This window comes from Astatotilapia calliptera, chromosome 23 (genome assembly GCF_964374335.1).
Source record: "Astatotilapia calliptera chromosome 23, fAstCal68.1, whole genome shotgun sequence".
Taxonomy (NCBI): Eukaryota; Metazoa; Chordata; class Actinopteri; order Cichliformes; family Cichlidae; genus Astatotilapia; species Astatotilapia calliptera.
Genome location: NC_137443.1, coordinates 13,115,489 through 13,131,433, shown reverse-complemented (window position 1 = coordinate 13,131,433; position 15,945 = coordinate 13,115,489). Strand labels below are relative to the sequence as shown.

Genomic DNA, 15,945 nt, shown 5'->3' with positions numbered 1-15,945 from the left:
GTCTAAACACAAGCTGACGTAGCTATTACTGGTGCAATTCTCTGCTAAGAGACACCTCGCTTGCATGACGCACAGAGGCAAGAATATGGGTGAAAATTACTTCAGACCCCTTCAGCTGCCTGCAGGAGTCAGATGCAAAGAAAATAATTGAATTCCGAGCCAGGCAGAACAAAAGGATCGATATGCATGGAATGCAATATCGCATCACCTGTGCCCAATTATCAGCGATGCCAGTCGCACAGAGACCTGAGAGATGACTGTAAAGGTTCAGAATCAAAGGGGAAACTTACTTTTATAAGCAGTGCTGTCTGTTCTCCGATATAGTCAATAAGCTGCAGCTGGGCTAAAGCCTGAAAAGGGAAGAGGAGAAGATTAATAAGGGAAAAAAAATCAGAAGAGAATCACTTAAAGGTGAGATTAAACCGAAAGAAGAAAAGCAATTTGGTTTCAATTTAGTGGCTATTAAATAGACAGAGACAGATGTATCCTTGTTATCATTCCTGAGATTGAATATTATTCATGTGCTGGTGAGCACTGCTTCACTGACTCTACACTGTGTTGTAGTTTTGCCCACAAAGAGAGAAACAACAAAGCCCTCACTGTGCTGACAGGACACTTTTCTTTGCATCCTTTCATTGAAGCTCATGGGTGAAAATACAGATAATTACTTTGCACATTGCGAGCTGACTGCCAGCTGCACTGTCAATTGAATCTATGCATTGATTCTGTTTTTCCTTAGTGTCCTGTGAAGCTGCTCGTCAGAGCAGACCCCAGCTAAACCTACATTTATCTTTGATCTGGATGCTTCAAGTGGCTCTAATTAAAAGTTGTTGTTTGGCATCAGTTCTTAGTTTTCAATGTTCAATTTGTGGTCCAAAATTTCCTTGGAAAAAAATAGAAACAAGCTTTCCGTTAAATGCCAGAAGCTTGGCCTGTATGTTAAATACCTCCATCAAAACGAAGAGGCCGGCAAAAAACAGCAGCGTGGCCCACTCCACTCGGTGCAAGATGATCTCAAAATCCTGAATGTCTGCCAGAACCAAAAGCCAGAGCGCACCCAAGATAGCGATCCAACCTGAGAGAGAACAAGAAACACCATCTGACATCTCCCTTTACAGCAGGAAAACATGTTCATATACATAAAAACTCTGAGCACTGACTAGCAGATTTTCACAGATTTATATTAGCAGATTGCTCACACAGTAAAAAACAAAACCTTTATCACATGTTACACATGCAACCACTGTTTTTAGATAGATAGATAGATAGATAGATAGATAGATAGATAGATAGATAGATAGATAGATAGATAGATAGATAGATAGATAGATAGATAGATAGATAGATAGATAGATAGATAGATAGATAGATAGATAGATAGATAGATAGATGCCATTAATGATTAAAAAAAAGAAACTAGCTGGTCTTCGACTTTCTCTCAAATGGATGAATTTTTATGAAGTTTGATGGATTTGTTTTTAAGGTCCCACCACAGGATTTCAGTCAGGCTGAGGTCTGGACTTTAACTAGACCAGCACCTTGATTCGTTTCTTTTTCAGTCATTCTGTAGAATTTTTTGCTGCAGTGCTTGGGATCATTTTCCTGTTTCATGAATCGGTTTAGGCAAGTTTTAGCTGTCAGAAAAATGGCCTCATATTTGATATGAGTTTAGTACACTTTGGTATACAGAGTACTTCTTGGTCAGTGTTTGTAGTGTTTGTGTTTGTCCTGATATCATGTGTTTGGTTTACTTCAAACATGTTGCTGTGCACTATGGACAAAGATCTACACTTGGGCTTCATCTGAAATTGTTCCAGAAGTCGTGTTGTTTGTTTAGATGTAGCTTTGAGAGCCTAAGCCTTGCTGCCATGTTTGTCTTAGAGAGAAGAGGCCTTCTCCTGTCAACTCTTCCAACCAAGCCATACGTGTTCAGTCTTCTTCTAATTGCTCTGTCGTGGACTTTACCATTTTAAATGGCAACCAGGGCCTGTAGACTCTGCAATTAAACTCTTGGGTTTTTTCCAGTTACTCTGAGCACTGGACAATCTGAGCTTTTTGGTGAATTTATTGGGATGTCCAATTTTTTGGAAAACTGGCAGCTGTCCTGGATAGAATGAGCCTTATAACTGTTCACTGATTGGTGGACAGCAACAGTTGCTTGGCATGGTGTTAACACACACCTGAATGACCCAGACCAGCAAACCACCACAACGTCTGCTTTTATGGAGGTGCTCACGCTTACTGATGATCAATCAGCTGCATTTGATTAGCAGCACAAGGCTGCTACTTGCCCTCTTAATTCCTATGGAAAAAGTAAGGATGCACTTGGTTTTTCAGCACGTTGCAGAGTCCTGTGAAAACTACATCCACAGTAAGGAGACACTAGATCAGGGGTCCTCAATCCCAGTCCACGAGGGCCGGTGTCCCTGCAGGTTTTAGATCACACCTAAATCACATGATTAGTTCATTACCAGGCCTCTGGAGAACTTCAAGACATGTTGAGAAGTTAATTTATCCATTTAAATCAGCTGTGATGGATCAAGGACACATCTAAAACCTGCAGGGACACCGGCCCTCGTGAACTGGGATTGGGGACCCCTGCACTAGATGAACAAAACTGTCTGAGAATATTGAGAATATTTGGGTTTTGGCACATGTACTCAGTAGGATCTAATAAACAGATCATCGCAATGAAGTGCTACCCGCTGGAAACAAAGACCAAAGTATTTGGTTCGTCTGTGTGGGACTGATGAAGTGTTCATTATCACAAAAATGTCATTTCATGACATTGCATTCAGGTGGATGGGAGTTGGCACCAGCCTGCTGATATTTACAATCAGTGTTTCTGAATGAGGGAAGGGGGTGCATCCACTTGGAGAAAATTTGATTAAACAGGTGAGCACCAGTAATTGCCTTGGGTGAGGCCTTAGGGGAAATAATTTCACAACTAAAGGGAATTAGTGAAGAAGGAAGTGCCATGGAAGGACACAAAAGAGAAAGCAACAGAGGGTGGTTTATGTTCAGAGAGGCTGATAAGAAGATGGAAAAACAAACAATATTGCAGTTTAACAGCATGTTTACATGTTAATAACCTGCTAAATTTCTGTTTTTATCACCAATTTTAGTTCTCCAAAATGCCTTTACTCTGAAGGCAATAATAAAAATGAAAAAATCATCATAAAGTTAAAAATAGAAAGTGATTCTGAACAGCTGGGCAATGCGAAATGAGGTGCAGAGAGAAACATAAAAAGTTACATATCAATATTCAGTTTTGGGATTCGTAGCTTCTGTTTTGCTCAGACTGCACCCACCTTACATGTATAATCCATACACTGCCTAATTTATTTATTACATTCATATAGCCTTAACCAGAGCCTTTAATTCATACTTCAGTGGGGAAACAAAGAGACCCTGCAGAGGCAGGATGACCAAAGTTCATTAGGCAAATAGCATGAGTCCAAACGGGGTAAACACAACAGGAGGAACAATGAGTAAAGTGTACACAGGGCACTTTGGGAGATAACGATTTAACAGACTGAAAAAACACTAAGGAGAGGAGCATAACAACACACAGGAGACACTAATGAGAGCAGGAAAATGAACACAGGAGGGAAGTACAAACACAGTGAGAAAGACTGAAGGAACAAAGACAAAAAATAGGAATTTAAAATTAGCCAGAAGGGCAGAAAAACAAGTCCCGTATGTGAGTGACTGCTGTCTGGGGTTGTTTTATGCTACGCCTTTAAGCACTTCTTTTACCAAAATACTCAGGTACTGATGAATGCATTGGGGGGCTATTTGGGGTTCAATATTTTGCCCAAGGCCTTTTTGTCATGCAAACTGGAAATCAAAGCACTGATGATTGAATTGGTAGATAACCTGCTCTATGTCCCAGGCCACAGGCTCCCCCTGAGGTTCTGGCCTCTTCAGGAGTATCCTGAACTACCATCAGGCAGAGTTATGCGAGTCTGTAACAACATTACCCTGGCCATGCATGTCAAAATCACATGAATGCCACGATCCACAGGGATGCTGGGCACTCATCAAGTGTTTCAGTGTTGCAGCTCATCAGTGTAGTTTCATTTGACACATTTTAACGCTCAGTTAATGAAAGTCAACTTCCGCCATAAACTTTAAACTAGCTCTGGTTCAGCTAACGGAAAATAATTACAACTCCACTTCATGAATTTCTATTTCTCATCACTGTAAAGACACCTTTGATTTCCTCTGTGCTGATTTTTACCTGATCTGTCTTCTGTACGGGAATAAGCCGCAGACACGCCTAAAGAGCTCTCCAATTAAGAAGAGCTTTAAGGTGAGTCTGAGCAGCTGACAGCTGCTGGGAGCACAGCGTCTGAGACAAGAAATATGCTGTAAAAACGTTTCATCACTGCTGTCTTTAAGGCATAGACCAAAGAAAGTGAACACAAGGCATCCTTTAAATGTTAGAATTTAACCAACATAAACAGTTTCAGTCAAATAAAAAAAACTAGAAATTCTCATGAAATTATTCACAAATTACAGATGTAACCCACAACACTGCAGACACATTAGAGGGATCAAACGAGCAGCCAATAATCAGACTGAAATGAAATCTTAGCGTGTAAAGTTAATGAAGCTTTAGTGAGGCTCAATTTTTAAAAGCCATGTAAATGAACAGCCTGGGACTGCTGCAGTAGTCGAATCTGACTCTCACCTGCGTGTAATGAGAGCTGTGTTTGGACCTGCTCCTGTCCCTCCACGGGGACAGAGAACATGCAGCTGTGGGGTCATTCCCATTTAACAAATGTCGCGGCGCAGCGACCTGAGCAGCACCTGTAATTAACCGAGCGTGTTTGGTGGCTGAGTGGCCTCAGCGGCAAGGCGGGGGGATGACAGCAAGTGTATGATGACGGCCATCTTCATTTAGGGACAGTGTTAGCATTATTAAGATGCTGTTAAGATCAAGGAAGTGGGACAGAGGATGAGGGAACGTGGTGGGAAAATAGAAGAGAGAAAGAGAGGATGGGGACAAAACACATAACAGCAGTTAAAAATAAAAAGATACACACAGATATACAAAACACTGGGAGTAAAAAGATGTGATGGCAGATGATATGCTCAGTGCATCATGGGAAGCGCTCCAGCAGCCTAAGCCTATAGCAGCATGAGTAAAAGATGGCGCCGGTGAGGTCGGCTGCCGTCACGACTGCTCCGACCACTTTTTCTTTGTCTTTGTTTTTTAAGTTAGTTTTCAGCGTTTCTAAATCGGCAAAATCATCACCATTGGGTACATTAGGTATGACAGTGACACTCTTGTTTCTATTGGTATACAATGTACTCACAATTCGAAGTTTTTAACTCCGGATCCGAGCTGGCCGAGTGAGCTCTCGAGGGAGAACAAAGGGAAGCCGCGGCGGCCTAGAGGGAAGCAAGCCGGCGTCAGGAACAGGCTGAGAGCTCGTGCACACCGCACACCTCTGCCTAGCATCCTGCTCGCCAACGTCCAGTCACTGGAGAACAAGCTTGACGACCTCAGGGCCAGGATAAAGTTCCAGAGAGACATTCGGGACTGCAATCTCCTCTGCTTCACCGAGACATGGCTGAACCCAGCGGTGCCGGACCACGCCATCCAGCCGGCCGAGTTCTTCTCGGTTCACCGCATGGACAGGACACGGGACTCGGGGAAGTCAAGGGGAGGCGGCGTGTGTTTAATGGTGAACAACAACTGGTGCAACAGTGCGAACGTTGTTCCTCTCACACGCTCCTGCACACCAAATCTGGAACTACTGTCCATCATGTGTCGTCCTTTTTATCTACCTCGGGAATTTACATCGGCCATTGTAAGTGCCGTTTATATTCCACCACAAGCGGACACGGTCACCGCCTTATGCGAGCTGCATGAGGCACTCACACAGCACCAGACACAACACCGGGACGCTGCGCTTATTGTGACGGGGGACTTTAATAGCGCCAACCTCAAACGCGCAGCGCCGAACTTTTATCAACACATCACCTGCCCCACCAGGGGTGAAAGGACACTGGACCACTGCTACACTATGGTCAAGGACGGCTACAAGGCACAATCCCGCCCTCCGTTTGGCAAATCTGATCACGCCGCCATCTTCCTCATGCCAAAATACAAACAAAGGCTGAAACAGGAAGTTCCGGTTCAGAGGAAGGTCGCGCGCTGGACGGATCAATCGGTGGCCGCGTTCCAGGACGCACTCTATGACGCAGACTGGGGCATGTTCAGAAACAGCTCCGATGATGATGTCAACGTGTTTACGGAAGCGGTTGTGGGATTCATCGGGAAACTAGCGGATGATACCGTGGAGACAAAGACTATCACAACGTTTCCCAACCAGAAGCCGTGGGTGGATAAAACCATCCGCAACGCTCTGAGATCCCGCACCGCTGCCTACAACACGGGACTCACAACGGGGGACATGGACCCGTACAAAGCCGCGTCATATAACGTGCGGAGGGCGGTAAAAGAGGCGAAGCAGCGCTACGGGAGGAAACTAGAGTCACAACTCCAACAGAGTGACTCTAGGAGCCTGTGGCGGGGACTAAGGACAATAACGGACTATAAAGCACCAACAACCGGTATGACGAACGCGGCCGTGACTCTGGCAGACGAGCTGAACACTTTCTATGCTCGCTTCGAGGCTGCAGCTAAGGTCTCCAACAATGCTAGTGTTAGCGGCGGTAACGGCTGCAGACAGGAAGATACTGCCAGCACCGGAAACGTGCTCGTCATCTCCGAGCATGAAGTAAGGAGAGCCTTCAAAAGAGTGAACACCAGGAAAGCAGCAGGACCAGACGGCATCCCAGGTCGTATCCTAAGAGACTGCGCATACCAGCTAGCTCCTGTGTTCACTGAGATATTCAACATCTCTTTATCTCAGTCGGTGATCCCCACATGCTTCAAAGAGTCCATCATTGTTCCTGTCCCGAAGAAACCCCACCCTGCTTCTCTCAATGACTATCGCCCTGTAGCCCTCACCTCAGTAGTGATGAAGTGCTTTGAACGCCTGGTCAGAGACTTCATCATTTCTTCACTACCAGACACACTGGACCCACTACAGTTCGCTCTCTCATCTCCTCCACACATCACTCACTCACTTGGACACTAGAAGGGGGAATTATGTTAAAATGCTCTTCATAGACTACAGCTCTGCATTTAACACCATAATTCCCTCCACACTCACCACCAAGCTGGAGCATCTGTCATGGTCGGACGGTCCTTCCCGGAGCGACCTGTCTGTGTGTGTATGTGTGTGCTTCTCTCTCTCTCCTCCTCCACCCAGTGGCTGACACACCTGCACCTAATTTGCCGTCCAGCTGTCACTGATCATCCTCGTTGTGGACTGAGGTACTTAACTATGTGTCCGGATGGCAGTCGACGCTGGATTGTACTGGAGGCTCGGTAGTAAAGAGTGTTTTCTTACTTTTAACATAGCCTTAGCCGGCTACCCTTCTCACCTGTAGCTGTCGTCACTTGTTTATAGGAGGAAGTGATACGGAGCAGAAGGTTGGAGAGAAGGAGTCCGCTGGATTAAGCCCTCGGAGGAGAAACACACTCAGATAATCACTTGGGAGACTCACCTGCACACCACTGGGAATTTGGAGATGATCACCGTTGGATTTTTGTACTTCGCTTTGTGACTGTTTTTGAGCACTGTAAATAAACGCACTGTTTGCTTCGCATCCAGAGCTCCGCGACTGAGTCTGTATTTCCCCCATTACCCGTGACAGAACAATCCAGCCAGCTATGGACTCAGCGGACTCAACCCCCGTCCAGCGCGAGCTCGCGCTTCAAGCTGAACGGTTGGAGCGGCATGAACAGATGCTGCAGCATGTGGCCAGGGAGCAGTCCGCGCTACTACAGGTGGTATCTGAACTGAAAGGTATGTTGCTTGCTACACCTAGGGCACCCATTCAACCACCAGAGCCCAGTACACCACCACAACCACCAGTGGAGCTTCTAAATATAGCGGCGGCCTGTCCCCTTCCCCCATCTCCGCCTCCGCCTCAGCGAGAACACACGTTCCCTATACCTGAAAAATTCAGTGGAGAGTTGGACAAGAGCCGGGGGTTTTTGGCTCAATGCTCTCTGATTTTTAGGCAGCAGACTCGAGCTTATGCCTCTGATATCGCCAAGATCACCCTCATGGTGGAGCTCATGACCGGACGAGCGCTACTCTGGGCTCAAGCAGTCCTGAGCGCCCAATCCTCCATCTCATATAGTGATTTTTTGAGCAAATTTCGGTGTGTGTTTGACAAAGGCTCTAACCCTGACAGTGCTGCTCATCGCATGTTTACTTTAAAGCAGGGCTGGCGAAGCGTGGCAGACTTCTCCGTGGACTTTTGGATCCTGGCCGAGGAGACGGGTTGGGAGGAAAAGGCGCTCCGAGGAGCATTCCTAAACAGCTTAAACGAGAATGTCAAACGTGAGTTGGCCACTAAAGAGCTTCCTAAATCGTTAAGTGCCCTGGTTAACATGTGTATCAGTCTAGACGACCATATGCGGGAGTTTGGCAGGCGGACTGGAGATGGGCGACGGTCAGTAGGGGTCGTAGGAGTTTCGACTGGACTCCCCTCTCTCGAGTGGAGAGAGGAGGGAATGGACTCACCTGCTGACGAGGAGCAACCCATGCAGCTCGGACGGACTAAATTCACCCGGAGCAGAAGACAACTGGTGGGTGAGTGTTTTGTGTGCGGGAAGAAGGGGCATTTCGCGGACTCCTGTCCCTCACGGCTAAAAGACTCAGCCCGTCAGTAAAGGTGGGGATACTGACGGGTGTGCCGGTGAATACATTCCTCCACCTCAGCTGCCCTGCTAAATTATGGTTTCTTTCCCGCACCCATTCTTGTGATGCACTAATAGACTCAGGAGCTGAACAAAGTTTTTTGGATGAGGCTTTGGCCCACAAGATGGGTTTGCCTGTTGTTCCTCTCCCGGAAACACTCCAGGTGTCAGCGCTTAATGGCAGGCCTTTAGCCGCTGTCACTCACCGCACTCAAGAAATCACACTCACTCTCTCCGGCAACCACACTGAACAGATGTTCCTGTTTCTCTTCAAGGCACCTGACACACCCTTAGTTTTGGGATTCCCCTGGCTCCAGCGACACAATCCACAGATTGATTGGGCCAAGGGATGTATCGTAGGGTGGAGCACCCGTTGCCATGAGCAGTGTTTACGCTCTGCTGTGCCGGGTTGCATGTCAGACGATCTTGCGGGGCCGCCCTCTCGCCTCGACTTGTCAACCGTGCCAGCCGAATATCATGATCTAGGTCGAGTCTTTAGCAAAGACGGGGCCCAATCGCTGCCCCCCCATCGTCCGTACGACTGCGGGATTGATTTGCTCTCAGGCGCCCCCTTGCCCACTAGCCGACTCTACAGTATCTCGAAACCTGAGCGCGAGTCTATGGAGCGCTACATCACAGACTCCCTGGTAGCAGGCATCATCCGTCCCTCCACCTCTCCCTTGGGTGCAGGCTTCTTTTTTGTTAAAAAGAAAGATGCGTCCCTACGCCCCTGCATTGACTATCGGGGACTGAACAAGATCACTATCAAAAACAAATATCCTCTACCTCTGCTCACCTCAGCTTTTCAACTCCTTCAAGGAACCACCCATTTCACCAAACTTGATCTCCGCAATGCTTATCACCTGGTCTGCATCCGCGAGGGGGACGAGTGGAAGACGGCCTTCAACACCCATCTGGGCCACTTCGAGTACCTGGCAATGCCGTTCGGACTCACTAACGCCCCTGCCATTTTCCAAGCCCTGGTAAATGACGTCCTACGAGATTTTTTAAACCACTTCGTGTTCGTTTACCTTGATGACATTCTGATTTTCTCCAGGTCCAGAGCTGAGCATGTTAAGCATGTGAGACTGGTGTTGCACCGCCTGCTGGAGAATCGGCTGTTTTGTAAAGCGGAGAAATGTGAGTTTCATGCCTCAACTGTCTCTTTTCTGGGTTTCATCATTGAACAGGGCCGGTTGCGAGCAGACCCGGCTAAGGTCAAAGCTGTGTTGGAGTGGCCGGAAGAAGTTGCAAAGTTTTCTGGGATTCAGCAACTTCTACAGACGCTTCATCCGGGACTTCGGTAAGGTGGCATTGCCTCTTACCCAACTCACGTCGCCCAAACAGCCGTACCAGTGGTCTCCAGCGGCTCAGCAAGCATTCGACCGTCTCAAGAGCTTGTTTGCCTCGGCCCCCATCCTGGCCCAGGCTGACCTCGCCCTGCCGTTCGTGGTGGAGGTGGACGCTTCTGATTCTGGAGTTGGGGCGGTTCTCTCTCAGCGCAAGGCAGGTAAATTACACCCCTGTGCCTTTTTCTCCCGTCGGCTCACTCAGGCTGAAAGGAATTATGACGTGGGCGACCGGGAGCTTCTTGCCATCAAGTTGGCGCTGGAGGAGTGGCGGCACTGGTTGGAGGGGAGCGAACATCCTGTTGTGTGGACGGACCACAAGAACCTCGCCTACCTCCAAGCGGCTAAGCGCCTGAATGCCCGACAGGCCAGGTGGGCACTGTTTTTTGCACGGTTTAACCTAACCATCACCTACAGGCCCGGGTCCCGGAATACGAAGCCAGACGCCTTGTCGCGCCAGTTCGCGCCAGACACGGACCCTGAGGAGAAGGAGAAACCCATTCTGCCAGCCTCATGCATCGTGGGGACCCTCACCTGGGAGATAGAAAGGGTGGTCCAAGATGCTCAGCGACAAGAACCCGACCCCGGCACCGGTCCAGCAGGTAGATTGTACGTTCCCTCAGCGGTCAGGGGTAAGGTCATCCACTGGGCACACACCGCACGGTTTATCTGCCATCCGGGCAGGAACCGAACTGTCACCTTCTTACAAAGGCTGTTTTGGTGGCACTCTCTCTCTCAGGACGTCCGGGAGTATGTGGCCGCATGTCCTGTGTGCGCCCGAAATAAGACGTCCAACTCCCCTCCACCGGGACTCCTCAGACCACTGCCTGTCCCCAGCCGGCCGTGGTCGCACGTCGCTCTGGACTTCATCACTGGCCTCCCTCCGTCCTCTGGTAAAACTGTTATACTCACCATCGTTGACCGTTTTTCTAAGGCTGCCCATTTTGTTGCCCTTACCAAACTTCCCACCGCTCTAGAGACTGCCCAGCTCTTGACCCAACATGTTTTCCGCCTTCACGGCATTCCTCTGGACATTGTTTCTGACCGTGGGCCCCAGTTCACCTCGCGGGTATGGAAGATGTTTTGTACCGAGCTGGGGGTCCAGGTCAGCCTGTCCTCTGGGTTCCACCCGCAGACTAATGGGCAGACTGAGCGAGCGAACCAGGAGCTGGAGGCCATGCTGCGCTGCGTCGTTTCCTCCAACCAGTCGTCATGGAGTGAGCAGTTGGCGTGGGCCGAATACGCCCATAACTCTAGCACGTCGGCCGCTACGGGTGTCTCTCCCTTCGAGGCGTCCCTGGGGTATCAACCCCCGCTCCTCTGCATCACGGAGGGAGAGGTGGCCGTGCCTTCCGTGCAACATCACATGAGGCGCTGTCGACGGATCTGGCGGGCAACTCGAGCGGCACTGCTGCGTACGAGCGCTCAAAACAAGAGACTGGCTGACCGCCGCCGCGTCCCTACACCGGCCTATCGGGTGGGCCAGCAGGTGTGGCTTTCCTCTAAGAACATCACTCTGCGGACTGAGTCCAAGAAGCTGGCTCCCCGGTTCCTTGGACCCTTTTCTGTGCAAGCCATCCTGAATCCAGTGACTGTCCGACTGGCCCTCCCGCGCAACATGAAGGTACACGACGTGTTTCATGTTTCTCAAATTAGGCCGGTCCGGACCAGCCCGTTGTGCCCGCCTCCCGGGCCCTCGCCACCCGCCCTGGATATCGCTGGCGCTCCGGCGTATTCCATTACTCGCATAATGGATGCCAGGCGCCGCGGTAGGGGCTTCCAGTTTTTGGTGGATTGGGCGGGGTACGGTCCGGAAGAGCGTTCCTGGGTGCCGCGGTCTGCGGTTCTCGACCACGCTATGGTGAGAGAGTTCCGCCGTCGGCACCCTGACAAGTTTCGTGGGTCGCCCGGGGGCTCCCGTTAGAGGGGGGGTACTGTCATGGTCGGACGGTCCTTCCCGGAGCGACCTGTCTGTGTGTGTATGTGTGTGCTTCTCTCTCTCTCCTCCTCCACCCAGTGGCTGACACACCTGCACCTAATTTGCCATCCAGCTGTCACTGATCATCCTCGTTGTGGACTGAGGTACTTAACTATGTGTCCGGATGGCAGTCGACGCTGGATTGTACTGGAGGCTCGGTAGTAAAGAGTGTTTTCTTATTTTTAACATAGCCTTAGCCGGCTACCCTTCTCACCTGTAGCTGTCGTCACTTGTTTATAGGAGGAAGTGATACGGAGCAGAAGGTTGGAGAGAAGGAGTCCGCTGGATTAAGCCCTCGGAGGAGAAACACACTCAGATAATCACTTGGGAGACTCACCTGCACACCACTGGGAATTTGGAGATGATCACCGTTGGATTTTTGTACTTCGCTTTGTGACTGTTTTTGAGCACTGTAAATAAACGCACTGTTTGCTTCGCATCCAGAGTCTGTATTTCCCCCATTACCCGTGACAGCATCTGGGACTCAGCTCATCTATGTGTCAGTGGATCTCCAACTTCCTAACTGGCAGACCACAGGCAGTAAGGATGGGCGGACATGTCTCAGCCTCCACCACTCTCAGCACTGGAGCCCCCCAGGGGTGTGTTCTGAGCCCCCTGCTGTACTCTTTGTACACATATGACTGTGTGGCCACTACCAGCTCCACCACCATCATCAAGTTTGCTGACGACACCGTCGTGGTGGGCCTGATCTCTGATAACAACGAGACGGCCTACCTGAAGGAGATTAGGAATCTGGAGAACTGGTGCCAGAGGAACAACCTCCTTCTAAACGTCAGTAAGACAAAGGAGCTGATAGTGGACTTCAGCACTAAGCAGGAGAGGAACTACCAGACCCCCGTCATCAACGAGTGCCCAGTGGAGAGAGTGGACAGCTTCAAATACCTCGGAGTTCACATCACGCAGGACCTGTCATGGTCCTGTCACATCAACACCGTGGTGAAAAAGGCCCGTCAGCGTCTCTACCACCTCAGACGCTTGAGAGACTTCCAACTGCCCTCCAAGGTGCTCAGGAACTTTTACTCGTGCACCATAGAGAGCATCCTGGCGGGAAACATCTTAACCTGGTTCGGGAACAGCACCATGCAGGACAGACGAGCTCTAGAGAGGGTTGTGCGGTCAGCTGAGCGCACCATCCGCTCCGAGCTCCCTGACCTGCACTCAATCTACAACAGGCGGTGCTGGACCAAGGCCGGGAAGATCGTGAAGGACCTCAGCCATCCCAACAACAGACTGTTCTCTCTGCTGAGGTCAGGAAAGCGATTCCGCTCCCTGAAGACCAACACAGAGAGACTGAGGAGGAGCTTCTTCCCGCAGGCGATACGGTCTCTCAATCACACCACCACACAGTACTGACCCACACATATGGTTCTTACACACACACACTGGACATTCTGGACATTGTTTTTGCACAACACTGGTCACTATATTCTTCATTTCCGGTTAATACTTGTACAGCTGCTGTTATTGTGTATATATTTATTTATATTTAGATTTCTTCATACATTCTTATATAGTTCTATATTGTGTATTGTGTATTTTGTTGTACAGTTATTTTATTTTCAACTTTAATTTATATATTTTATCTTATTCTTTCCCAGTTAAATTTACCCTTCATTCTAATTTGTGTTGTACAGTTATTTCATTTTTAACCTTAATTTATATTTTATTCCTTCCTAGTTAAATTTACCCTTTTTAATTTTTCATATTTATTTCCTATCTTATTCATAGACTTTTCCTTTTTTGTTTTCTTTAGGTCACGAGCAGTTGTCCAAGCATTTCACTACATATCGTACTGTGTATGACTGTGTACGTGACAAATAAAATTTGAATTTGATTTGATTTGATTTGAGTAAGGGATGTTTCCACAGCAGTGGTACCTGATAGCTGAAGGCTCTGCCTCCCATTCGCAAACTCTAGAAGCACAAATAAACCTGCAGTCTAAGAGAAATGCTCTGTTAGGATAATATGGGATCTTTAAAATATGACAGAAACTGATTATCCAGGAGAAAGGTTTTAAATTCAATTCTGGACTTAACAGGATGCCAGTGAAGAGAAGCCAGTATGGGGGAAATGCGGTCGCTCTTTCTACTCTCTGTTCAGGAGCTTTTAGTTACTCTGAGATGGGGTGTTTCTGATTTTGGCAATATTGCACGATTTTAAATGTATTTTTGATAGGAAGCATTTTTCATGTCTGTGGCTCTTCGGGGAGAACCCGGACATCCAAGTAAATTGGGTCTTTCAAAGAAGTGGTAGTAAAGGTGGTAATCCATGCCAAGCAGCACGAATCAGAATATTAGAGATGACTATTTCGCAAACTGCTGTGAGATTGTATTGAACTTGATAACCTGTTGGTGATAATCTCATGTTAACTCTACATGCTGCAGCAGATATTGGATACTGAGGAGCAAAGTCATGGTTTTCCTGTTATTCTCTTCCCATGTGTGCTGTACTCTCCTCTTTCTGTCTTTATCTGTCTTTGGGTTACTTTATGTTTTACGTCATCGGTTTGTTTTCTCGTGTGACTTCAAAATCAATGCCCAGCTCACATTAACTTTAATCTGTGATTGTATGCTTTCAGATTTGCATCACTGAAGTGTGGTTTTAAGCTATATTTTACACAGCATCCTAACTTTTTATTATTTTGTCTTTTCCTTTGATCTCGTCGGATTATTTGCTTGCCTTTCATGTGCTTTCTTTACTTGTTTCCTGGTTTCTGTTTTTACCTTTTGTAGCTGTTTTCTTGGACTTTGGTTCATCATTTTATTTTATTCTAAATTCTGGACCACGTCTGTACCTTTGTGCAATCTCCTAACACAAACAGCTGTAAGTGGTTAAAATTTCTTCTGGAAACCTAAAATAATAATACTTAATTTTTAAAGCAGCTTTTTATGTTTTTGGCTTTAAGGAAAAAACATGCAAAGCTGTCTCTATTAAGAGAAGCAGAGACATATGTGCAATTATGCATCTATGGAACAGCAGAGACAATCTTTCCAGCACTCGCTGTTGTTTAATCAACATTTTATAATATACTGAAACAGAATGGAATAGATGCAAGTCGTAGTTACTGCTTAACCCTGATCCAAATATATAACAGGCGCATTGGTTAGTCAAGCACAAACCCTGACCTGCAGACCTATTATCAGCATTGAAAGAAATGATCTTTGGAGAAGCTTTGGAAAAGTGAAAAATCCCACCGGGCAACAGAACCTTTCTCTTGTGACTGTGATTACACACCTGAGAGAGTTTTTAAAAAACAGAGAATTCAAAGGGATCGAGAAAGCCCGAAAAGAAAAAGGGATTTGATTTCCAGCAGTACGCCTGAACATGTGGATCCACTGGGACCCCGGGTTATCCGGCACTGCTCAAGAGGTGCAGTGAGAGCTACAGAGACAGAGATTTCCACTTGAATGAGGGAGAGAGCACCTCATCTAGCTGTAGGGGAGGCAGTGGGTAGCAGCTCACTGTGAGAGCAGGGATAAAAGTCCAAACCAGAGGGGGGGTGCTGGGGGTGGAGTGAGACCGCACCGCAATAAATCAGGATTCAGATTTGGGGGGAAAAAACTGAGGATTGTAGTGGGTTAAGGTCGTAAACTAGGCTTCATGACTTAATTAGATAGAATAGCAAAATAATAATGTAATAGTAATATAATGGTTCGCTATCACACACACACTCCAAAGGATGTATGAGCAATTACAGGGTTCAGTTTCTTGCGCCAGACTGTGAGGAGCCAGGAATCAAACCACCAACCTTTGGATTAATAGGTAATCTGCTCTCCCCTGTGGCTCAGCAGCCATTGACTCAT

The 15,945-nt window shown here is 47.7% G+C and overlaps 1 protein-coding gene across 1 annotated transcript in view; it reads right to left on the bottom strand.

The window, feature by feature from the left end:
• oca2 (oculocutaneous albinism II) overlaps positions 1–15,945 on the bottom strand; it is a 66,412-nt gene that overhangs the window by 15,092 nt on the left and 35,375 nt on the right. Inside the window, exons 19-20 of the mRNA XM_026159767.2 lie at positions 948–1,075; positions 291–350 (exon numbers count right to left, since the gene is read on the bottom strand). Of these exons, the coding sequence (XP_026015552.2) occupies positions 291–350; positions 948–1,075 (188 nt within the window). The remainder of the gene's footprint in view (positions 1–290; positions 351–947; positions 1,076–15,945) is intronic.